This window comes from Podarcis filfolensis, assembly GCF_964270895.1.
Source record: "Podarcis filfolensis genome assembly, chromosome: 6".
NCBI classification, from domain to species: domain Eukaryota; kingdom Metazoa; phylum Chordata; class Lepidosauria; order Squamata; family Lacertidae; genus Podarcis; species Podarcis filfolensis.
This window is the reverse complement of record NC_139609.1, coordinates 5,400,743-5,425,724: the sequence shown is the minus strand read 5'-3', so window position 1 is coordinate 5,425,724 and position 24,982 is coordinate 5,400,743. Positions and strand designations below refer to the sequence as shown.

General features: G+C 41.7%; 1 protein-coding gene across 18 annotated transcripts in view; it reads right to left on the bottom strand.

The window, feature by feature from the left end:
- RASAL2 (RAS protein activator like 2) overlaps window positions 1–24,982 on the bottom strand; it is a 221,868-nt gene that overhangs the window by 57,582 nt on the left and 139,304 nt on the right. For 16 of the 18 annotated variants that reach the window (XR_014549872.1, XR_014549873.1, XM_083621541.1 and 13 more), the window contains 2 exons: window positions 18,891–18,997; window positions 4,470–4,579 (listed from right to left, as the gene is read on the bottom strand). Coding sequence is in view for 16 of the 18 variants with exons in the window: in XM_083621541.1 (XP_083477667.1) it covers window positions 4,470–4,579; window positions 18,891–18,997 (217 nt within the window). In the remaining 2 variants the exon portion in view is untranslated. Of the gene's footprint in view, window positions 1–4,469; window positions 4,580–18,890; window positions 18,998–19,611; window positions 21,100–24,982 lie in introns of those variants that run through there. The other 2 variants (XM_083621530.1, XM_083621529.1) reach the window with 2 other exon arrangements.

Below are 24,982 nucleotides of genomic sequence, written 5' to 3'. Positions count from 1 at the left end.
AAGGAATCACAGATGCACATTTTAATATTAAACAAGATAAAAGCATTAAGCTTAAACAAGATGTTCCAGCAAGGAACGTGAGCTCCCTATGCTACTCAAAACTCCAGCCCTAATGACTTTCACAAATGATGCCATCTATCAGGTTACTCTTAACTACAAGCTAAAGCCCTCATGCTAGAAGCTAGGAGAAAAGCTCAGCGTGCTCAGCCGCCAGCTGTTATCTGACAATAAACGAAATTAAATAGCCAGATTGTCTCCTAGGATGAAACTATTTGTAGTAATACCCTCCCGCTATACCCTTGCAGCCTTCATGGATTTGTATTTTTTCAAAAACAGCCACTTTTACGAAGTTCCAGCAACAGTGAAAACTGAACACGGCATAAAAGGTTGTTCAACTTCTTAAATCCCAACTGTGAGCACTTCTTTCTGGATTGTGTCTAAAGTGGTCACTTTTCTGCTTTTTAAAATTGGAATACTAAATTCCAACACTAACAGTGGCCTCGGTCTTATCTGGATTGAGTTTCAGTTCGTCGGTTCTCATCCAGTCCATTACTGAGGCAAGGTAACAGTCCAGCACTTTCGCCGCCTCACCTGCAGATGTAAAGGAGGAGTGGAGCTGAGTGTCATCAGCATCTTGCTGACAACGGACTCCAAACCTCCAGAAAACTCCACTCAGTGGTTTCATGTACATGTTGAACAGCAGAGGAGATAGGATCAAACCCTGCATAAACCCACACTGAAGGCTCCACGGGGCTGAAAAACACTCCTCAAACAAAACCCTCTGGGAATGACAATTCAAGTAGGACTGGAACCACTGGAAAGCATGGCCACCCAGCCCTAACTGGGACAGCTGCTGCAAAAGGATACCATGGTCAATGGTATTAAAAGCCACTGAGAGGTTAAGGTCATCATACTGGGCCACCAAAGCAGTTTCTGTGCCAAAACCAGGTCCAAACCCCAATTGAAATGGATCTAGAAAACCAGAGTCCTCCGAGAGCAGCTGGATCTGGTCTGTGACCATTCGTTCCAGAACCTTGCTCAGTACAGCCGATCTGTCCCATAACTAAAGCTACCTATCTTTCCCTCCTACATTCCAGTTTGGTTTTCCGCAATACAACTATTTCTGCTGCTTCTTTTTCCTACAGCCTTCCCTCCCCTAAAATCCTCAATATTGTGAAAATTCATTATCACTGTTATAATAATTCAGGAAAACTAAGATGCTTAATGTAAATCAGCCCTGCTTATTTACATAGCGTTAGGCACAGAAATATATGACCTGCTCAAATAGGACTTCTCTGTTAAGATTCTGTGTGAAGAGAGCTCAATAGCAGGCCGTGGACTTGCATATTCCCTCCCCTGCTTCCCTCATTGTGGGTAATAAATAGAGTAAGAAACCATTTAAAAGAATTGCCAGGGCCCCTTGTATTAGAGATGGAATGAGGGGAGCAGTAGGGAGGGGGAGGGAGAATCAGGATTTGAGACCCAGTCCTGACCTTAACTCAGTAGGCTAAGCAAGTTCTGAAACAGGCAAAGAGTATCTTCTGAAGCACAATTATTTATTTGGACCAAAGCAAGTGCTATGTACTGCTAAGGGGCTGTAGCAATGAGCTGTGTCAGTAGTTGGAGACTAGGAACCTGAAAGATGTAGGAATGTGCCAGCAGGGAGGGTAAGGGCGCTTGTCATTTCTCATATTACGTCCTCTCTGGGATTTAGGTAACTCAGTTCTTCGAACAAGCTCAGACTGCAATATGGACAAAAGTGTCTGCTCAAGATTTCCTCTTTTCTATTGTCCTAAAGGGCTTTTGAGCCAAGCAGGTTATCAGCTTTTAAATGCAATGGCTTTTAAAAACAAAACACTGACCTGAAGGTCTAAGTCTGAAAAAAATGTACAGTGTTCTCCTTGTCACTCTGAAAGGGGAGAAAGCTCACAGGTGTTAGTCTTTTTTTTGGATGAGAGTACACTCTAGACTTAAGATGCCGTATATCACCTGTATTTTTTGGCACATGTGGCCAAATTTGAAGGGAGCAACCAAGGAGAGGGTCTCGACTGACTGAGGAGACCACTAACCCTTGCAGAAAAACAGCAGGGGATTTAAGTCTTCAAACTATCCTCCAAGCTCCATAAAATAGTTATTTGGTCTACACCAGGCTTCCTCAACCTCAACCCTCCAGATGTTTTTGGCCTGCAACTCCCATGATCCCTAGCTAGCAGGACCAGTGGTCAGGGATGATGGGAACTGTAGTCTCAAAACATCTGGAGGGCCGAGGATGAAGAAGCCTGGTCTACACAGTCTTCCTTCCCACTTCTGGTCATTGTGCCTCTGAAGTAAAAAGATAAAGGGACCCCTGACAGTTAAGTCCAGTCGCGAACGACTCTAGGGTTGCAGTGCTCATCTCGCTTTAAAGGCCGAGGGAGCCAGCGTTTGTCTGCTTCTGCAGACAGGTTTTCCGGGTCATGTGGCCAGCATGACTAAGCCGCTTCTGGCGAAACCAGAGCAGCGCACGGAAACGCCATTTACCTTCCCGCCGGAGCGGTACCTATTTATCTACTTGCACTGCGTTGAACTGTTAAGTTGGCAGGAGCTGGGACCGAACAACGGGAGTTCACCAGTCGTGGGGATTCGAACTGCTGACCTTTCGATCAGCAAGCCGAAGTGGCACAGTGGTTTAACCCACACCTCTGAAGTAATGAGAGGGAAAGAAAGAACTGGGATTTTCAGAGGCAAGCTTCTGTTTGTTTCCAAGCCAACTGTTATGGGGAGAGGGTGGGTTTAGCGAAGCCTCTGTGTTTGCCCAACCCAGCTGGGGAAACAAATCATTTAAAACTTTTGTCTTCCCTTTGCCCAGCTCTGCCATCAATCATTACAGGTTCGCTCTTGTATGTGTTTATTGTTGCATATGGACATTAAGCCTGTGGGGACAGACAAGCAACCATGCAGGCAGTGCTAATCTATAAATTGGCATCAGCTCCTAAAACACACATTGTTTTTCTTGAGCTCCTCCCAAATCTTTCTTTCAAGCTACCTACAAAATCTGAACTCTCTCCCCCCCGCCCGAGCTGGTTGTCCCCCACAAAGTGATTGAGTCTCTCACTATCTAGGACCCAACACAGCAGAGCCCACCTAATGGATCATGTGCAATCCATCTTTTCAGTCCAGTAATAAGATACACCAAAACAAGGGGGTCAGGAGAAACCTATAGTTGCTACAGTGATTAAAGAATAAATGTTATCCACTGAAAGTCATATCCGGAAGAAAGGCTTTCCACAAATCACAGAATTAACAAGGCAGTTAGATGTCTGTAAAGCTTTTCTGTCACCATGATTTTATTTTGCTGCTCTCTAAGCAAAGAAGATAATGATATTGATTGAGGCAGCACACTATGACCACTACAAATAGTAACTCTGGCCCCGATGAGAAAATGAAAATTAGCATGCCACAATATTGCTATTTGTGTGACATTTTCAGCCCAAATGGTCTTGGGAAGTGAGGAGAATAAACCTGTAGGATTGAAAGTCCTTTACCATTCTCTTCTCGCCATGGGAAAAGGTGAAGTGGAAGATACCGCAGTTATCTGAACAAGGGATCTTCCCTGTTCTTGGAAGGACCCTCTTTAAAGAAGATTTAACTACCCAGGATTCAAATAACTATGGGATCTATCACTTCATTATTTGATAGTCCATGATCCACTGGTTTCCTCAAGTGAAAGCTTATGCTGCAATAAACAAGTTAGCAATGCCATTTGGACCACTGCTATAGGTGTGAATGGGAGGAAATGTAGCCAGACTCAGCCCAGTCTCCTCAGAGAAGGAGGACACTCTGAAAACATTCCAAGCAATACTGCAGTAGTTGAAAGGAACCGAATGGAAACATGGAGCCACACCCATTGAGCATGTGCACCAGTCAGGCTTCCCGCCAAAGCTCTGTTCAGCTCTGGGGTGTTATAAATCATGGGTAGGCAAACTAAGGCCCGCAGGCCGGATCCTGCCCAATCGTCTTCTCAATCCGGCCCGCGGTCAGTCCAGGAATCAGCATGTTTTTACATGAGTAGAAAGTGTGCTTTTATTTAAAATGCATCTCTGGGTTATTTGTGGGGCATAGGAATTCGTTCCTTTTTATGTTTTTTCCAAAATATAGTCCAGCCCCCCACAAGGTCTTAGGGACAGTGGACCAGCCCCCTGCTGAAAAAGTTTGCTGATCCCTGTTATAAATGAGGCTTTGCACAGGCTCAGCAACCAAATGCAGAGAGACTACAAAGAAGAACAGTGATTTTTAAATGGGGCTGTAAGTAGTGTACGTGGGTTGTGAATTGCAACCTATGCCAAATATTTTGAAAACAACAAGATAAGTAACCTTCGTTTTAAGTGTGACTTCCTGGTTTCATATGCAATATGAGCATATCCACAGATTAATGCAACTTGCCAAATGTCTGGAAGGGAAAAGGAGGGACCCTACATGACGGTTCTTACCTGTCCTCAGTGGGTCGAAGGGATGGAAGACGGAAGCTGGTATTCCTATCCAATTTTGATTGGCTCTTCGTTCTTTTGATTGACCCTTTAAGCCGTTTACTGAAGAAGCCCTAAAAGAAAAAAAGGCACAGAAGTGAATCAATTCAAATTATGATTTCTTTGTAAAGGAAACCTGTTGTTGAGTAATGATCAACTTGGTAATCGTGAAAGGAATTATTTGTCAGAAAATTTTCCACCATGAAGGCCACAGGGAGGTTCCTCAACTCACAGTCTAAATTCATCCCAACTTAGCTAAGACAAATGGCAATCAGACAGACAGGCCTCACTTTGTGCTCCAGGCACAAATCCAGACAGTCCAATGGAAAAGGTAGAGAGCACACTGTGCTTTAAAGTCACTAAGGAGGAACCCCAGGGAAACAAGCGCTTCCTGTCAACAACAAGGCCACAGCAAACACCTAAAATAATTGATGCGGTAATGTGTGCCTTTTAATTAAACGCGAGTAAACTATAAATGTATGCAGAAACAATCAGGGTGGCATAAACTCCAAGTGATGCTAACTGGAAGTCTGATGGAGTAGGAAGCAAGTCTGCGATCCTGCCCCAATTTATTGATTATATTTAAATTAATTTATGTCTCATCAAACCTCAGCACAGATACCTTTTTGAAATATTGAAGTCAATGTAAGAGCACTTACAATTTAACATGTTATTGTAAACTATCAGAAGGCCATATTTAATATTTCTGTTTTTGCTACCTACCATACTCACACACCCGAACAAAGCAGTTTCACACAAGAAAGCTTTCACATAAATAAATTTGCCCAGAAAGCTTCCGGATAATATTTTAAATAAATAAATCACCATGGCTTAACGTACCCTCTGAACACAGACCAAGACAAATCATGAGCTGTAACCAAGGTTTCTTCTTCGCTTACAGCTCATGGTTTGCCTGGAGGAGACAAACCACGATTCCAGGTTTGCATGACATGCTAAGCCCAATCATGGCTTGGCTCACAGCAGTGCAGCAGCAGCAAAGCACATTCATGTTTGGCTTCGTGTTACAGGCAAACTGAGCCTATGTGTGTGAGATGCTGGTGCGAAGAGGCTATGCGCCACCATCAGCTCCTGTTTCCTTCAAAGAATTTCATAATAAACAGGCATCTCTTTCTAGATCACTTCAGGTGGCCTTGGGGGCGCTGAGCACCTTCTATCAGCTTTGGCTGATAGCCTAACTTCTGTCGTCTGTGCTTTGGTGATCTCTAGATTGGAGCACTGCAATGCCTTATAAGTGGGGCTGCCACCGAAGACGGTTCAGAAACTTCAACTGGTGCGGAATTCAGCAGCCAGGGTTCTCAACAGGGCAAGATGGTTCGAGCATATCACACCCATCCTGGCCCGACTGCACTAGATGCCAATTAGTTTCCAGAACCCATTCAAAGTGCTGGTTTTGACCTATAAAGCCTTAAGGGGCTCAGGACTGCAATTTCCCCATATGAACCGACCCAGATTCTGTGATCATCATCTAAGGCCCTTCTTTGGGTGCCCCTTCCATGGGAGGCCCAGAGAGTGGCAACACAAGAATGGGCCTTTTCTGTAGTGGCTCCCTGTTTGTGGAGTGGCTCATCTGGAGCCATCATTATATATCTTTAGGTGCCAGGCAAAAACTTTTCTTTATAACTTTTATTTATAAACTACCCTGTGATCCGCAGATGAAAGATGACATAGAAACATTATTATTATTAAAACAAAAAAAAAATTTTCCTTCCAGTAGCACCTTAAAGATCAACTAAGTTAGTTCTTGGTATGAGCTTTCGTGTGCATGCACACTTCTTCAGATACACTGAAACAGAAGTTGCCAGATCCTTCTATATAGTGAGAAGGTGGGGAGGGGTATTACTCAGAAGGGTGGTGGGAATGGGTGGTTGGCAGATAGCTGTGATGAGCCTGTTGATGACTCTTAACGACTGCAATAGGTCTTACAGGAAAAAGCAAGGGGTGAGAAGGTGAAAAATGGCTTTGTCATGTATAATGAGATAAGAATCCAATGTCTTTGTTCAGACCAGGTCTCTCCATGGTTTTAAGTTTTTTAAGTAATACCCCTCCCCACCTTCTCACTATATAGAAGGATCTGGCAACTTCTGTTTCAGTGTATCTGAAGAAGTGTGCATGCACACGAAAGCTCATACCAAGAACTAACTTAGTTGGTCTTTAAGGTGCTACTGGAAGGAAAACATTTTTTTTGTTTTGACTATGGCAGACCAACACGGCTACCTATCTGTAACTATTATTATTATTATTATTATTATTATTATTATTATTATTACTATTAAATAAACAACTATCCAACTTTTAGAAGACATCTGAAGGCAGCCCTGTTTAAGGAAGTTTAAATGCCTGATGTTTTATTGTGCTTTTAATTCTGTTGGGAGCCACCCAGAGTGGCTGGGGAAACCCAGTCAGATGGGTGGGGTATAAATATTATTATTATTATTATTATTATTATTATTATTATTATTATTAAGCATGTGCTTACTCTCCTGATCTCAGTAAAAAAACTCGTGCATCAGACAAGAAGACGTTACAAACTGGGTTTTTTATCTTGTGAACCGCCCTGAAAACTTTGGATGAAGGGTGGTATCATCATCATCATAGAGAAAGGAAAGCTGCTTTGAGCTTTTGCTTTGTTTTTACCATCAAGCAATATATAAATTTTATGAGAGAAATAAAAATCTTGCCATCAGTGTTTACATGCACACCTTGCACTAGGTTGGAAAAACAATAAGCTTCATAGACTCAGTAATGATATCTGAATGAAACTGTCTTTACTTTTTATGTAGAAAGATTAGTATAGCAAGGAGGATTTGACTAATTTAATTATTTGTTACCTATTAGCAGGGCTTCTGTTTACAGATTGTGAGCTTCAACACTACTAAAAGCTAATTCCACTAGATGCCTATTTGCTATCAAGTGAAGAAAACAGAAACCTTGCCTTCAAATCACGATAAATTAAAACTTCAAAGTTTTCAACGGATGCCCCAGATAGTTCTGTTTGCTTTAAGCATTTTAAATTATTTTGCTTTAATTAATATAGTTTCAAAAGCATGTTGTTACTGTAACTCATCCTGAGGAAACTGTACGTAGGAAAATGGGGTAAAATGAAGAAACGAGTAATAAAAAATTCAGCTCATTTGAGAACAGAGAGCTGTTGATCTCTTGTCAAACAAAAATGCTGAAGTAGGGTTCCCTAAAAATGAAATGGCAGCTTTGTTAAGAGCAGTGTTTATGTAGCTGTGCATAGCATCAAAAATCAACCCAGTTCACTGGACATTTTAGTGCAGACTTTGAAAAGTGCCATTAAAAAGCCGATAATCAATACATGCTTTAGGCTCTCTCTTGAGCCCAGTGTTGCAAGCAGACTAGAATAACAAAGGCATTTATACAAGGGAAGGTCAAGGTACACATGAGGCTGCATGAACAAGGTGACAGCAAGGAATATTATTTTTCTTATGATTATTTGATGATGGTAGGCTTAGTTTTAATATTGTACTTTAGAGCAGCCTCCACTAACTTGGTTCTCCCCAGACGTTCAACTCCCATCAAGCCTCAGCCATTATGGGCAAAGGTCAGGAATAGGAGCTGTAATACAAATCACCTGGAAGGTGCCTGCTTGGCAAAGGCTGCTTTGGAGTGTTCAAAATGTCTCCCACATATTACTTTGTAAGCCTTGTAAGAACTTTAAGCTAGGTCAGCATTATTCCACGTGACAGTAGGGTGGGGTCTGAGGCTATGAAAGAGGGGCTTTCCTAAAACTACCCAGCAGATGTATAGCAGAAGCAAGATCCCAACCTCAATTTTAGCCACTATACTAATTTTGATTCAAATGCATAAGCTTTAGATAACCTTGAACATGCCTAATCAAGATACTGGAAGCACGGAAATGGAAAACTGACTTTCTCTTGTGGTATGACTCTGTAAATTTGCTCTTCAGCAATTAAAAAAAAAAAAGCCTTCCGCAGCAACAAAACGTGCCAGCAGGTGCACTAAAAATTAACTAAGGCTGCAATAATTGTGTATATGCTTAAGTAAAGGTAAAGGTACCCCTGCTCGTACGGGTCAGTCGTGTCCAACTCTAGGGTTGTGCGCCCATCTCACTTAAGAGGCCGGGGGCCAGCGCTGTCCAGAGACACTTCCGGGTCACGTGGCCAGCGTGACGAAGCTGCAACTGGTGAGCCAGCGCAGCACACGGAAACACCGTTTACCTTCCCGCCAGTAAGCGGTCCCTATTTATCTACTTGCACCCGGGGGTGCTTTCGAACTGCTAGGTTGGCAGGCGCTGGGACCGAGCAACGGGAGCGCACCCCGCCGCGGTTATTTGAACCGCCGACCTTTCGATCGGCAAGTCCTAGGCACTGAGGCTTTTACCCACAGCATCACCCGTGTCCCGTGTATATGCTTACCTGGGACCAATTTCTATGGGTACAATTTACCTAAGTACGATTGAACTCAACAAAAGCTTACTTCCTGGTGGAAATGCATTGGATTGAACTGTAATCGGCTTGCAAACTGTCTATGGTCAGGGGCATCCCAAACCCAGATGAAACAGGTCCTATACACCAGCAAGAACTCTCTCTAAAACTCCCATGAGATGGGCTATGTCTCCACAAAGCTGAGGCTCCTTAAATCCCTGGGCTGGTGACGGCAGTAACATTATTCCACCCCCACCCCCATTTTTTAAAAATTAATATATTTCTACCCTGCCTCATTAAATATAATTTTTATGTGTCTTCTTCAAAATGTAAGACATCAGTAAACCAAATAATAAACCAAGAAACAATGACAATAAACATAGCAGGATGCCAGAATAACCAAAGCCACTACAACGTAGAAAATTATTTGGTCTCAGAGCATGCATGCTGGAGAAGGAGAACTCTTTTTTCAGAAGATGCCACTGAGAGGTGAACACTATAGAATAGGGCGGGGGGAGAGAGTAACTAGTTTGCAAGGAAATGAACCCGTGGACCCAGAAATAAGAAGGTACAGAGATATGCCCTGCTTTAATAGAGGTAAAGGTGAAGGACCCCTGGATGGTTCAGTCTAGTCAAAGGCAACTATGGGGTTGCGGCGCTCATCTCGTTTCAGGCCGAGGGAGCCGGCGTTTGTCCGCAGACAGCTTTCCAGGTCACGTGGCCAGCAAGACTAAACCGCTTCTGGCGCAACGGGACACCGTGACGGAAAGCAGAGCGCACGGAAATGCCGTTTACCTTCCCGCTGCCCTGGTACCTATTTATCTACTTGCACTGGTGTGCTTTCGAACTGCTAGGTTGGCAGGAGCTGGGACAGAGCAACTTTGAACTGCTGACCTTCTGATCAGCAAGCCCAAGAGCCTCAGTGGTTTAGACCACAGCGCCACCCACTCCCGCTTTAATAGAAGGACAAATTGCAAGGTAAATAAATCCACTCAGTGGCAACTTTCTTGGGTTCTACAAAACTAAAGGGGGAAAACAGGAGGCATCTAGCAAAACTAGATGATCAGGCAAATTGAAGCAGATGGAACTCACCAGGTATACCTGTATGGTAGCATATTTAGACAAAAGGATAAGAATTATGGACATATACTGATATGCAACAACTTAACTCGAAGTTTATAAAAAGGTAACTAGAAAGCGGTTATGAGAAAGCAATGTAAGCATCTCTTTGGAACATGCCTGTTTAATGCACAGAGGCAAAGAAGAAAGGGAGGTTGTACAAATTTCAGAAGGGCAGGATAGAAACAGCAAAGAAGAACACTACAATTATATTTCATTCCATCTTTCATTTTCATCTAATAGAAAAGTGAGAGGGGGATGTATCTGTGCACAAAGGAAGAGTAAAACAAATTAAAATGCAGCTTAGGAATAGAAGTAACAGCTGAGCCCCACTTCACCCTGTTTCATAATACATAAGCCAAAGGAAAACATGATGTTACTATTCTTCTACAGCGCAGGAGGGTCACTGCATAACAAGAATAGAATTTTCATTGTCATGTAGCACATAATCATCCTCTAAAATGCAGGTAAGGTATCTGAGACACAAATGTTTCATTATAAAAAAGATTACATGTTATTTAAATTGGAATAATAATTTCAGTAGCTTTAACCAGGTTTAAAAATACGTAAGTATAAGTTTATTGTGAGGAAGGATCAGGTCAGAATGCAACATTGTTTGGATCTAGGTAAATTTTAAGCAGATATTATTGGGCCCAGAATACTAGCAGGTTAACCCCAGCTATAGTTGCACTACCAGGTAAGCGCTTAAGACGCAGCGCCAAAAAAAGTTCATGGCTTCCATTAATTTCCTCCAAAGTCTGTTCCCTGATATTAAATATGTGGGAACTAGCTACTGTGAATTTAGTGTGCTGTAGGGTATTCTGCACGTGCTTAGAGGCATTCTGGCAACCTATTGAGGAGTCCGGAAAATACTTGCTAAGATGCAAATGGAGGATTGGCTCTCTGGCACTGAAAACGGGTTCCGGGGTGAAAACTGGTTTCAGTTACAAAACCTATTTTTGGTTACACACTATACTGGGGTTATCAACCTTTCTGGACACATGGGCCCATTCACAAACCAGGGAAACTGCCATTATAACAACAAAAACAATTATTATTATTTATATTTATACCCTGCCCTCCCCAGCCAAGGGCAGGTTCAGGGCAGCTAACAAGCAATAATAAAATCAAGTTGAATGATTACAACTTAAAAACAAAATTAAAATACAACATTAGAATATTGAAACATTAAAATATTAAAATGTAGCCTCATCGCAGGAGGAGAAAGGAAAAGAAAAAAGAAAGAGAGGGAGGGAATCAAATTGGCTCCAAGCTAAAAGCCAGGCAGAACAACTCTGTCTTACAGGCCCTGCGGAAAGAGATCAGATCCTGCAGGGCCCTGGTCTCATGAGACAGAGCATTCCACCAGGCTGGAGCCAGTGTTGAAAAGGCCCTGGCTCTGGTTGAAGCCAATCTAACTTCCTTAGGGCCCGGGACCTCGACGGTGTTGCTATTTATGGACCTTGAGACTCTCCGTGGGGCAGACCGGGAGAGGCGTTCCCGTAGGTACGAGGGTCCTAGGACGTGAAGGGCTTTAAAGGTCAAAAGCAGCACCTTAAATCTGACCCTGTACTCCACCGGGAGCCAGTGCAGCTTGAAAAGCACTGGGTGAATATGCTCCCATGGCAGAGACCCCATGAGGAGCCTCGCTGCAGCATTCTGTATCCGCTGGAGTTTCTGGGACAGCTTCAAGGACAGCCCCGCGTAGAGCGAATTACAGTAGTCAAGCCTGGAGGTGACCATCGCATGGATCACTGTGGCCAGGTCGGGGTGGGAAAGGTAAGGGACCAACTGTACTGCCATAGGCACTACACACTCACACTACAACCAGCCACACACTGCAACCTATTCTGTTGGCTACAATAAAAAACGTATTTCAAGCCTAATTTCAGGGGGGAGATGTGACCCCCATGGATACCAAGGACGGCCTCTGTGGGGCCATGCAAACCCACAGGTGTCGCACTGGTGACTCCTGCATTATGATATCATTGCAGAAAGGGGTTTAAGAGACATGCAAAATGTGTCAGCTTAACACTGCATTCCTGTATGACTTTTACGCCTCAAGGTATTTAAAAAATGCAAAGTGATGTTAAGCTCCTTCTGGTATGGCTATTCAATAACTTTATTTTAAAAACAGCACTTGCCTTACCAGGCAATCAGAGAAGTGATCGCTGGTTCTCTTCATAACTTGACACCCCAATAACTCAGTATGAACTGCGGACTTTAGTGGTAAAACATTTAGTATTATAAAGGCCGTTAACAAAAACCATTAGCTCTGTTCTCCAAAGAATCAGAATAGTTGCTTCCAAAACTTTTAAGAATCTGAAGGGTTGCAACAAATAGGATTTATTAAAGGAAGTCAGCTATCCGCCCCCCCCCGTGTTATTTTACACAGGTAGGAAACGTTTTACAGCAAAGAAAATTATGAAAAAATGCACAGAAGAGAGAAAAAAGAATGTTGGGTCCGGTGAGCAAGGTAGCATAGACGTACAATTATCAGCATCATTCCAACATGCAAAATTAAGGTACACATGCACTGTTTGCTCGTACATTGAAAGGTATGTCACAAAGAAGGTGGAAAGTTTTTGCTGATCTATGAGACAATAACAAAATTTCATGTTCAGCAGCCCCCCTGCAGCACAGAACTTCAAGGTCACTGAGCTGGAGTAAATTCAGGGAAGGGCTTCACAAATAATTCAAAAGCTAGAAAGTTTCATTTGAGAAGGTTGCTTTCTGCTTTGTAAAACTAAGCCTTGCCATGAATCTGAAAAGCATGAAATCAAAGCAGGAGGAAGATGCTAAGCTGAAACAAATGAGTAGCTCTGGCCTCACAAAAGAAAATTGAGGCTTCATGTCAGCAAATATTTCCCAATGTTATGGTCCATTAGATTGTGGCAGTTCTGATCAAAAGAGACAGAGAAAACTGCTTATTATCTGAATATTTTGTGGTGAATTTACAGTAGAGAACAAAATTGTAGGAACAAGAAAGTAAATAACATGTCTTCGGTTCTTCTGACTTCTTGCATACATGGCAGCGCAGCATATCTGAAGACATACTGCAAAATACAAACTGACCGACAAAGGTTTTTATTTAAATGCTACTCGTGATGGCACAAGACCAAAAGGAGTGGGGAGTGCTCCAAGTTCACAACCAACCACCAATGGAATTCCTTTGCCCAGCCTTTGTCAATCTGGCGGCAGATGGGAGACAGAATTTGGCAAAGTCAGCAGGAGACTACTAGCATCCTTTTCTATCAACATCCAGCACATCTTTGGAAATTGTCAAATTCTGTGCCATTTTGTTTCCTGTGGGAAGGAGTTCCATAGCTCAGCTTCCCTTGTGCTATTTGCTTTGGGGGTATTGTGTCTTAACAGCACCATTCATGTAGAATTTGCTGGTCTAAAAGATCCAAGTAGAAAATGATTTTCATTTCACACTTTCCCCTTTCCAATCCCGCCTGTAAAAGTATCTTGATCCATCTCCTGTTGATTCTTATCCTATTCTTTCAAACTTTCAAACTTAACTCTGCACATACATACCCCACACGTGCGCCCCCACCCAACATCCTGCCAGTTTTTCATGCTGCTTCCTTGGCCATTCTATATTCACTTCGTCCTCCTTAAACAGCTTTTCTCACCTACCCCTTCCTTTCTATTTCCAGTGCATCATTACAGTGGTACCTCTGGATACGAACGGGATCCCGTTTGCATCCTGAAGTGAACACAACCCATGTCTGCACTTCTGTGCATGCCCGGATCGCGATTCGCCGCTTCTGCGCATGACGTCATTTTTACTGTCTGCGCATGCGCAAGCGGCGAAACCCGAAAATGCTCAAACTGAAGCAGCTTCAACCTGAGGTATGACTGTATTATATTTTTATTTTATTTTTTTAAGAAATATTTATTAAAGTTTTACAAAAGCATGAATACAAAAATACATGAAAGAAAAAATAAAAATAAAAAATACAACATACAAAAGACAAAACAAAAAGTAAGAAAAATTTAAAAACAAATCCGTTTTTCATAACTTTAAACTCCTTTGCTTGTTTCTTTGACCTCCTCACACCTCCCCTTTTTGTATTCCCATTTACATAATCAAGTCAGCAAATCCTTACCCTCTTTCATTTATCTTAACTCTATATCTTAACAATTTTTAACTCTATATTTTCATCCATTATCAATTCATTTTTGCATATTCTTATTAACTTTGTTGCTAATACCACTTATTTTCAATCCAACATCATTTTAACATTCATTGATTTTACAGTATTTCTGCAGATAGTCTTTAAATTTCTTCCAATCTTCTTCCACCAACTCTTCTCCCAGGTCTCGGATTCTGCCAGTCATTTCCGCCAATTCCATATAGTCCATTACCTTCATCTGCCACTCTTCCAGGGTGGGTAAATCTTGTGTCTTCCAATACTTTGAAATAAGTATTCTTGCTGCTGTTGTTGCATACATGAAGAAAGTTCTATCCTTCTTTGGCACCAATTGGCCGACTATGCCCAGGAGAAAGGCCTCTGGTTTCTTCAGAAGACTGTATTATATTTTTTAAATACAGTGGTACCTCGGTTTAAGAACAGCCCTGTTTACGAACTATTTGGTAAATGAACTTTGCAAAACCGGAAGCAGTGTTACGGTTAGCGAATTTTACCTCAATCTACGAACGGAAGCCGAAAGGTGCAAGGGCACTGGCAGTGAGAGGCCTCATTAGGGAAAGAGGGCCTCGGTTTAAGAATGGCTTTGGTTTAAGAACGGACTTCCGGAACGGATTAAGTTCCTAAACCAAGGTATCAGCCTTTAATCTCTTTTTAAAATATCCTTCAACACCTCCTCTGGCCCTTTTCCTTCAGGGTGGGTTTGTTGTTTGCAGCATTCCTGGACTTTTCTGTCTCCTGGCATCAAGGAGACGCTGGTGTTGGCATCAGTGCAACCCAAAGGTTATGGCATGGCTAGGGGGGCACAACTGGCAAGTCATGAGGCATTGGGCAGGCTCTGGCACTGAGGTTCTTAAAAAATGATTAGACAAGCTTCTGGAGCAGAAAGCTATCACTGGCTACTAGCCATGAGAGCTAGGCTCTGCCTCCCTCCATGGCCAGAGGAAGTCTGCTTCTAATTGAGAGTTGCTAGAAACACAGGGGGGGAGAGTGCTGTTCTGCTCAGGTGGGCATCTGGGCATCACAGTGAGAGCAGGATGCTGATTAGATGGGCCACTGGCATGATCCAGCAGGCTCTTATGCTCTTATGAGGTCAGGATCTGACTCTTGAGTCATCCCCTGTAAGCGTAAACTGCAAAGTATAAGCCGGTCAGTGGATATTCATCATGCAGTGAGTTGGTAAAAAATAGTAACCTCAAATATTTAAATGGAAGGGCAAAGTTGAATTTTAACCGTCAGCCTCTAAATATGGGCAGCCAGAGAGCTCTTTGAAGAGTTCCTTCCAAAAAGAACAAGGAAAAAAACATTTCACTTGCAGTACATTATGTAACTGTAAATCAAAATTCCAAGCGCTGGACAAAGGCCTATTAACAGTTGTACAGTTGAGTCGCCTTCTCTGTATGGATGCCACTGTTTGGCTCCTACACGGACAACTGCGGAAAATGTACTGGATGTGAATGTTCTATTCAGAAGTGAATTTTTAAAATAGCCTGGTTGCATTTTTAAAAGACACACACACAGGCACACCCTGAACGCAACATATCTCTCACGCCTTTATTTTGAAACCACCAATCTGTTTCTGAGCATTATGTCATGTTTTACCCAGGAAGTGAGGGCACGAAGAGGTTGAAGTTCAGCTTGTTACATTTTTATCCCATCCCACCCAGGGGCAAATTTCTGCAGGTTAATTTCATTTTATCCTCACAACAGTTCTCTAAAAAAACTTTGGCAGCGACAGAGAACTCACCAAAGACTCCTCTATAAACCTCAGACCTGAGCTACAATGTGAACCCAGATCTTTCTAGCTCACAAGTCAAACCAAGCCCATTACACATCTCTGCCTGGAAAATCCAGTGTTCACCACATTTTGAAATGAGAGAATGTAAATGAATCTGAAAGTCTGAATACGCTTTGCATGCAAACGCTCCTCCTCCTTGAGGATAACTTTACTATAACAGGGCTCTACTCCATGGAGCCAATAGTTTAAAAGTTGAGCCAATCCTATACCAAATACTTGAGTAAAGAGTTAAAAATCATTTGCCTGTCCCCATGTCTCTGTTGCCTAGAAGTGCAAACTTGACAAAATATGAAACCCAATTGCAACAACAACTGAAACACCTATGAAAGCTTCTTATTTTTTTATTTTTTTGCAGTCTTCTGCTATAAGTCCTAGAACACTGGCAGGCACTGGACTTCTTTGCAATGTGAATGTAAGAAATCCTTTTCTTTTTTACATCAAAGCTGTTCAAACCATAGGAAAATATGTTTTCCTTTTGGCACAAACTGAATTTGTAGAGTAGCATGAAAGTTGTGGATGACCCTGCTTGACAAACAGAAATGTTACCATAGAACACACAAGAGCACATGCCTGTCTTTCATACAATGCTTAATTTTACAGATAACCATTGGAATAGCAGCAAGCAAACCATCCCATCAAACCAGAAGGGCCAAGTTCTTGCAGGCAACTTCTGTGAATGGAAATCAAGTCATTTGAACGGGCCCTCAAGTGTCAAACATTGCATTTGATAATAAACATTTGGAAACACATGCTAAAACAAATTTCCCTGGGTTAAGAGATTAGGAAATGCAGCTGATTCCATGCCTCAATAAATTATTGTTGTGTTAACTGTACAATATTGATCCCAGAATATACAAATGATTATGGCAGGGTTGCTCAAAGGTTAAATAGGAGGAAGAGTAGGACCCTTTACTCCAGTGTGAACTCTCTCTCTCTCTCTTCACTCTGACAATGCATATAACATGGATCACCTAAATTCTGACATAGCGGTGTTTAATCTGTTTGGGATAGATCTGTCATTCATTTAATACTTCTTAAAAAAGGAAAAGGGAAATGCTCAAACATACAGTTTATGCCAGGTTTGGAATGATTATATAACTAAAGCTCATTAAACGCTGATCCACTTCAATGAAAGCAAAACTCAAAATAGTCTCCTCCTAAAAACAATCCACGATGGCTTTGTATAATAGTTTAAAAGTGCCTAATGTTAAGAACATAAATAGAACTGAAACCATTGTCAGCTGAAAATTTCTATTCTCAATAATTGGAATGGAGATAGAAGGGAGAGGAAAAAGAGGTTGGGAAAGTAAGACAGGCTGGGGGGTTAAGTGAACAAAGGGATCCTTCACCTATTTCTTACAGACCAGTAAGTGGATCATAAAACTACTGCCCAGAATATTGTGGCTGACTACATTTTTCTTTTTTTAAAAAAGCATAGCACCTTTTGGTATACTTTTTAAAAAGCACGTCAGCTTTAACTTGATTTGTGCAGTAACTGAGTCGCCTTTTCTAGTAGTGGTAGTAATAATCATCATCATCATCATCATTATTATTAAAAGCTACATAAATTTTATAGCAGTAGTGCTACAATTGTGATTCATCAATTATTGTTAACAAATTATGGGAAGAAATTCCCGGCTTTTGGGTTTAATTATTACATAACCCAAGTAATTTATAACCAAATATTAGGGCTCATTGTGCAAACTGAAGGCCAATACGCAAGCCTGAAATGATAAGTTCCTCTGCCTTTGAAATCCACATTGCTTTTTTGCTCACTTTGAATAGATTTCCCCCCTTATTGCTGTTGTGAAAGTAAGGCCCCTTTGCCCAGTTGGGCAAATGAAGGGTCTCATTCCTCATTGAGTCTAGTTTTCACACAGGTACTAGCCATGAGATGCACCCAAAATGCAAATATATTTTGCAATTGAAGGGTTACATTTTGCAAACCTGATTTTTAAAGTTTATAGCATCTATGAGAGTGGCCAGCACAAATCAGGATATCCTCATTTATCGATTTGATTTGATTTGCGTACAACTCATCCAACCAACCTCTTCAGGCAGTTTACACAGAATAAAATACAAAATACAATTCATAATAAAACCACTAAAGCCAAAATAAAATAAATCACATCAGAAACTCCAGCTAAAAGCAGTGTAACACACAGCAGCTAAAACAAATAAAACAATTAAAACCAGCCAGCATAAAACTCAGAAAGGGAGGGAATAGGAGCAAAAAACTGAAGAACCCAACGGATTGTAATGGAAAGGCCTGAGGGAACAGATGGGTTGTTGCATCTAAAATACCATAGTGCAGGTACCAGGCAAGCCTGTCTGAGAAGAGCATTTCATAAGCAGAAAGCAACCCCCCAAAATGTCCTCTCCATCGATGTCACCCACATCACTTCATTAGGTGGGGTGACCTGGAGAAGACCCTCTGATGAAGTATGGAAAGGTATGTATGGGTCTCACGATCGTCCTTTTCGCATCGCCTTATGGTGAAAAACAGACATCTTTCTAAAGTGTGTAACCTGGGCCAACTACACGTTTTTTATTTGGAAAAGAGCTTCACTATCTACTATACAGTCAACACAGTGGTATCAGAAGTATTTCAGTATAACAGAGATCCATCCACATGCAGCCTTATCATATAGTTTAAGACATTTATGACTTTGGGACAAGGATTTAAAAAAAGGCAGGGATAAGTTTTGGGTCTATCAGGAGATAAATATTAATCAGACAACTTGTGACAATATGCCTGCCTTTTGGCTGCCTACTGAATTCTTAACCTCAAATTGATAAGGAATGCTGTTTGTTTATAGGCCATTTTAGTCACCCTGACCTTCAGCTGGGACCCCTCCCCTTCCAAGGAAAAGATACTTACCGGCACTTTGAATGGAGATGTATTTGATGGGTCCATGGGGTTGGTTTTGTCTGATGTGCTTGTCCCGGAGATACTCCGTCTGCGAGGAGACCTCTCTGCTGGGACCTCTGGAGAGGGGAAGGGGAAAAGGTGAGAAAAATGAAAGACCACTTCCCGCAGACAGACACATTTCTCACTATTTACAGGTTATGGAAACTTTACTCTCGTTTGCAAAGCGAACATCGCAAGCAATTCAAAAGACTCTGCTCTGTTTAGTACTCCCTTGGCAAAGTTACAGCACACATATTATCTGCAACTGAAAAGTACTCAGGCATGAAGGGAGTTAATTCTGCCAAGCACAATAAGGAGATGTTCCTGATGTAAACTGCACTGAACATAATTTGTTAAAGGTTGAGGTTCGATATCATAGGGATGGTCATAATTCATAGTTCAGACAGTAACAGCCCTAACCTATGCACGTTTACCCGTAAGTAAGTCTTGAGTTAAATAGTACTTACTCTAAAGTATGCATGAACAAGACTGTAACCTAAGGCCACCAAGAGATTCACACACTTGATGGTGCATAATATGAAAACCGCTGCAGATAAGAAAAAATAGGTCACTTTCTCCTTGTTCTGACAGCATGACCTAAGCTATGACTTTGTGATCACAACATCTGCCTAAACAAAGACGACAGGATCAATATGTACATTTTTCACAGAGAAAACCATAGATAAGATACCTTTATCACAACTGCTGCCCATTTCCAGTTCACAAACCTAAGCTTAAAGGAATGCAGCTTAACTGACAGACACTCAGCACAGAATAGAGAAAACCACATCCTAAGAAAAAGTCCATTGTTATCTTCGGGATTGAAAAGGAAGGGAGTAAACTATGACGCCGGCGGCTGGCATTTTTTATTCCCGCTGTTCTCCTTTCGGGAGACAGATGCAGCTTAAAGTTCCATTTCTGGCCTCCTGGCCCTTGGGATCCGTGCTACTTCCACTTAAGAGAAAGCCGGTTTTTTCCCACTCTCCCCCCTCCCCTCGCTACAGCTTGCAGAGAGCAAGGAGGAAATGCACGAGAAGACTGCAGCTATTCAATCAATCGGTCTGAACGCACATCCTCCTCATCAGTTACTTTCAAGCTATTAACAGACACTCAGCAGCCAGCTTTCTCCTCAGTTTCAGATTATTTCCCTATCCATCCTGATCCTCCGAGTCAAAGGAGAGGCGCAACCAGCCCAGTTCCAGAAAAGGAGGTTTTCTTCACCAAAAAATAACCGCGACAAGATTCCCACCAACAAATCCTTCTGTGATGCTTTTGCATAACAGAGTCTGATTTTACCAGTTCTACGGCACGGTGCATCCATGAAGACTTAAAGGGGGGGAAATCTGACATGATGAGAGATGGCATTAGAAAACTGGATCCTGACAAACTGTGAAGAGCTTCACACCAGAGGATACGTCTCTTCTTGTTTAAATGTGAATTACAATGTTAACTCTGTATCCAGAAACTTGCAAAAAAATGGGTAAAAGGCAGCATTTGGGAGATATTCCAAAGTCAACCACGCCATAGGTTTAAAACTGAAGAGGTAGATTTCTCCATGCAGGATGGAAATTGTAGTCTGCAACAGAGATCCTTCACTTGTAACTCTCCTTCAGCATAAACTGGTGATAAAAACAGGGTAGTATCTCTCGCCACAACCCATGGACTGTCTGCTCCTTCTTTCAGGATTACTATGTTTTTAAGTCTCTCAAAATCCTTTGCAGAGATTGCTGGTTTTATTCCAAAGTGATGCCTTCTTTTCCGCAAAAGGTAAAAAAAGAAGCCAAAATCTTTGCAGGCAGTACGCTGGATAAGATCACAAATGGCATTTGTTCTTCAGAAAAACAAATAGAAAAAAACAAAGAAAGATAGAGCATATTTGGAAAAGAAGGAACTAAAAGATGTGCTTTTACTCCAGTTCCGGCACAGTCAAGCATTGCAGTGAGGCTTGGCTAGTCCTGCTATATGCTCACTCAGGAAAATTGCTCCTCCTTATCAAAGCATCTGTAGTAATTTAACACAGTCTGTTGGATTTTGCAGAGTCATACATGAAGAAGCATAAGTCTGGATCCGCCTGTCAAAAACAGACTGCTGTATTTTTGGGGGGGGTGGGGGGAGGAGGTCTTGTTTTAAAGGAGGGAAGAGGAAAATCCACACTTGTCCACACAACTTCCACCTGCCAGAAATAAGTGACCTAGAGATCAGCCAGTTTGCAAGCTTCTGATTTCAGAAAGGCCAGAAACTTTATTAAAGAGAGTAAGAAGATAAATCCAGATAGAGATGAGATCAACTTTGCAATTGATGGACCAGGCATAGCAAAATAAGAAGGCTGCTGTTAGACATCACAGGTACTTCTAGCTGCGCATCAACTTGCTGAAAATACTGCAGCTGCTGTTTCTGTGCCCTTAAAATGGCTTTTCTGCTGAGTTGGCTGGAAAATCTATACTACTGCCACCAGGCCAAAATTAGATTGTTGCCCTCCTCTCCCAATGCATGTAACATAGTGCTTCTGCACTATTTTCACCTGCTGCAAAAATCAATGCACCTCTTCATCTTAAAATATTAAATTACCACAATTCACTGCATGACTCATTCACTAGGGCACAGATCATACTGTCTCTGAGAATCAACAGGAGCCTAAAGCCTTTAGTCCACTCTCTCTATACAGCGGAAACGTGAATGGGATCCACACAAAGATGTGTGTGCAAACGCATGCACACAAACACACACACACTCATATTGTGGAAATCTATTATGTGGCAAATAATAGTATTTGCAAATGTTGATTAGCTATTAAATAACATTTGTAGATTGAAACAAGCTCAAGTAATTATTCATGAAATGGCAAAGGCCTTCGGAGACAAATTACAGAGCAGCCCTTTCTTTTTAGCATATATATTAGGGCAAAAACCCCACAGGATTTACTTTTTGAGTATTCATGGCACTTCATATGTCTTCTCAGAAATTCTTACAATATCCCTGCAAGGTAGGTCAGTTTTACTATCCCCATGTTGCAGATGGGGATGAAGTAAAGGCTCAGAGCTTGTCTAAAAGCACCTGGGGAGTTCATGGCTGAGATAAGACTTGAACCAGTGGCACACTCATTCAATAATTCTTCAAGAACAAGTCAGGAGGAAAGAGGCTTCCTTCAAATCAAAGTGTTACAACCTTACAGTTAATGAGTTTCCGGAAAGGCAGTGATAAAACATGAAAATCACATTTAGCCGTTAGAGTATAGCCCTTAGAGCATAAAGTGATACACTACAAGTCTTCATCAATCAAACATCCAGCTAACAGGCCTGTGGATTTCCTGTAAGCTGGCGGTCTGGTTTAGGAACCTTTAGTCCTTTTACTTGACTTTAATGACTTTGCAGGACAGAGCTACCCTGACAGAGTAACTAACTACCTTGCCCTGATATAACACCCACCCACACCCATTATTCTGGCCCATTCTTTGGTTTCCAACCTTGATGCAGGAGCTCCCTTATCAGCTAAAATGCTAAATCACAATTAAAGGAGACAGAAGATATTAGAGAGAGGGAGAGAGCACACAATCACTTTTGCCCACTCCCAAATATAGTTAATTTTGGGGCAGTTTTACATCTGTACTGGACATAATACAGTACTTATGGAAACAGGAGAGGAAAGGGGCTTTCACTTCCCAGAGTCATTTTGAATCATAGAATTGTAGAGTTGGAATTGTAGAGTTGTAGATGATCCCCGAGGTTCATCTAGTCCACCTCTCTACAATGCAGGAATATACAGCTGTCCCATATGGGGATCAAACCTGCAACCTTGATGTTATCAGCACCACACTCAAACCAACTGACATGCTTTCTTTTACTTGGGAATACAGGGTGGTAGGAGGAAGATGAAAGGTCCCAGATAGGTATTAGAAACCTGTGGCCCTTCAGTTGTTGCTTGACTACAGATCCATCATCCCTGACCATGGGCCATGGTGGCCACGGCTAATGGGAGTCGGAGTCCAACAACATCTGGAGGGCCAAATGTTCTCTATCCGTGGTCTAAGGCCTACAGAGAGGAGGTCGGGAAATACCAAACAGTGTTCAAAGGATCGCCACAGCAGGAGGAAGAAATGGGTTGAGAAATCTGATATAGGAGCAGCTGAAGTAAAACATGAGGCGGGTGAACAGGAACTGCCCTGTTGTAATCCAGTCCAAAACCAAGGATCTTCATAGCTTTAGACTAGAGGAAGCGACTTAGAGACACCAGCTGTGGATGGCTTGTTGGTATGGTGTTGGAATGGGCAAATGCCTTTGTCAGGGCCCTGCAAACTGGAGGAGCAAGAATGGCTCAGAAGTTCTAGCATTTGGCACAGAGGCAAGCGAGAAGGAACCTTTCAATCTTCCCTTGAGTATACAAATACCTAAGGCTGGATCTAGACACATCAAAAAAGTGTTTGGCTTGCAGGGCCAAACCCACTCAAGTCAGGTCAGCCAAATCTAATTTTAGGACTGCTGAAGAAGATTTAAAAAATGTGGAAACATCCATGTATGCTATCATGAGCTCCTTGGAAAAAACACTGGATAGGATAAACAAGTAAAAAATGACTAAAAGGTTAACTTCTATAGAAATATGACATAAAAACAACTGCCAAATACAATTTTTCAAGAGACCAAAATTTTGGAAGTTCAACCAACAATTGTGGCACATCAAACTTGCTGACCTACAGAAATGTATCATTTAAGTACCCATCATGATTGTGCTCCAAACCAATATCATGCACTTGTAATATGGCCTAGAACTGGGTAAACCATTGGGGATGCTGAGACTTTGGCATGGCCCATGGGTATTTAATCCTGGGATCCTGTTAATCTCTTTTAAACAAATTTCAACATTTTGGTAAAAAAACATGAGCAAGATAGCAAACTACCCGAGAGTTAAGGATTTAGCATATAAACGAAACAATCCCAGCATTTATTGTATTGTCACAGCTCTTAATTTTTATAGGGTGATGGGACTGCTCCTGGTAACACACTCTGGAACCATATGGAGATACTCCAAATGACTTTATAGGTGCATTTAACATGAACAAGCGGTATGTATTTCTGCAAGCAACTAATATGGGTGACAATCCCACCATCACTGCAAGCAACACTATGAACAACTTCTATTAAACATTGTCACATGCATAATTTGCAAGGTTTCTTGAAAGTTCAACTCAAAACTGTAATAAAACTCAAAAGCCATGTTCTACATACACCAAGGAGCCAAAATGTAAAATAACAAAAGGAAGTTTTGATGGCTTTGGGTTAGACAAAGGAATAGAGAATAGACTCTCCCATAGCTTATTAGTCATTACAGTTCAATGGAAGGTAGCAGCCAGCATCCCTCTGCCCTCCTGGTGAGGACCCAGAAACATCTGGCTGGACATTGTGAGAAAGAGCTACATAGTTGGACAACACTTCCTAAGCTCTACAGCACAAAATGTAAAGTGAACAACTTTCTGCTTTATATTAACTTCTCGCTAACTAGCTTAAACAGTTTGTTATGTTGCTTCAATGCTTAGTGAAGGGCAGGAAACAAACAAGCAAAACTTCAAAGGTCACGAACCATTTTATCTGCTACTTTACTGATTTATTTTGCATCTGAGTTGAATTTCAGAATTAAGTCATACTGGAGAAGTAGAATGGTTGGCATTCTAATGGGATCTCCAGGGTTTTCACGATATACTATAGAAACCATCCAATGTACATGGTGCTTTGCAAAGAAAAGTTTAGAGAGAAACCTGTGATAGGTACCTTGTGCGATACATTGCTAAAAATAGTTCCTCTTAGGTTAGTGAGTTAGTCAGATTCCAGTAGGCCAAATGATCTATAAACTTGCAGACTAAACAGAACAATCAAATATTTTTAGAAAGTGTATTTGTATAAGCAATTACTGTGATACACACAAATTACTCCAGCTTTTATCTATTTAACTGAGATCTTTTAACTTGCGGCAAACTTTAGAACTCACGCCTCATCACAGAGTGCAACTAAATGCATTCCTCTGACAATTCCAGGATGAAAAACCAAACCCATCTAAGAAGTCTATGTCAATTA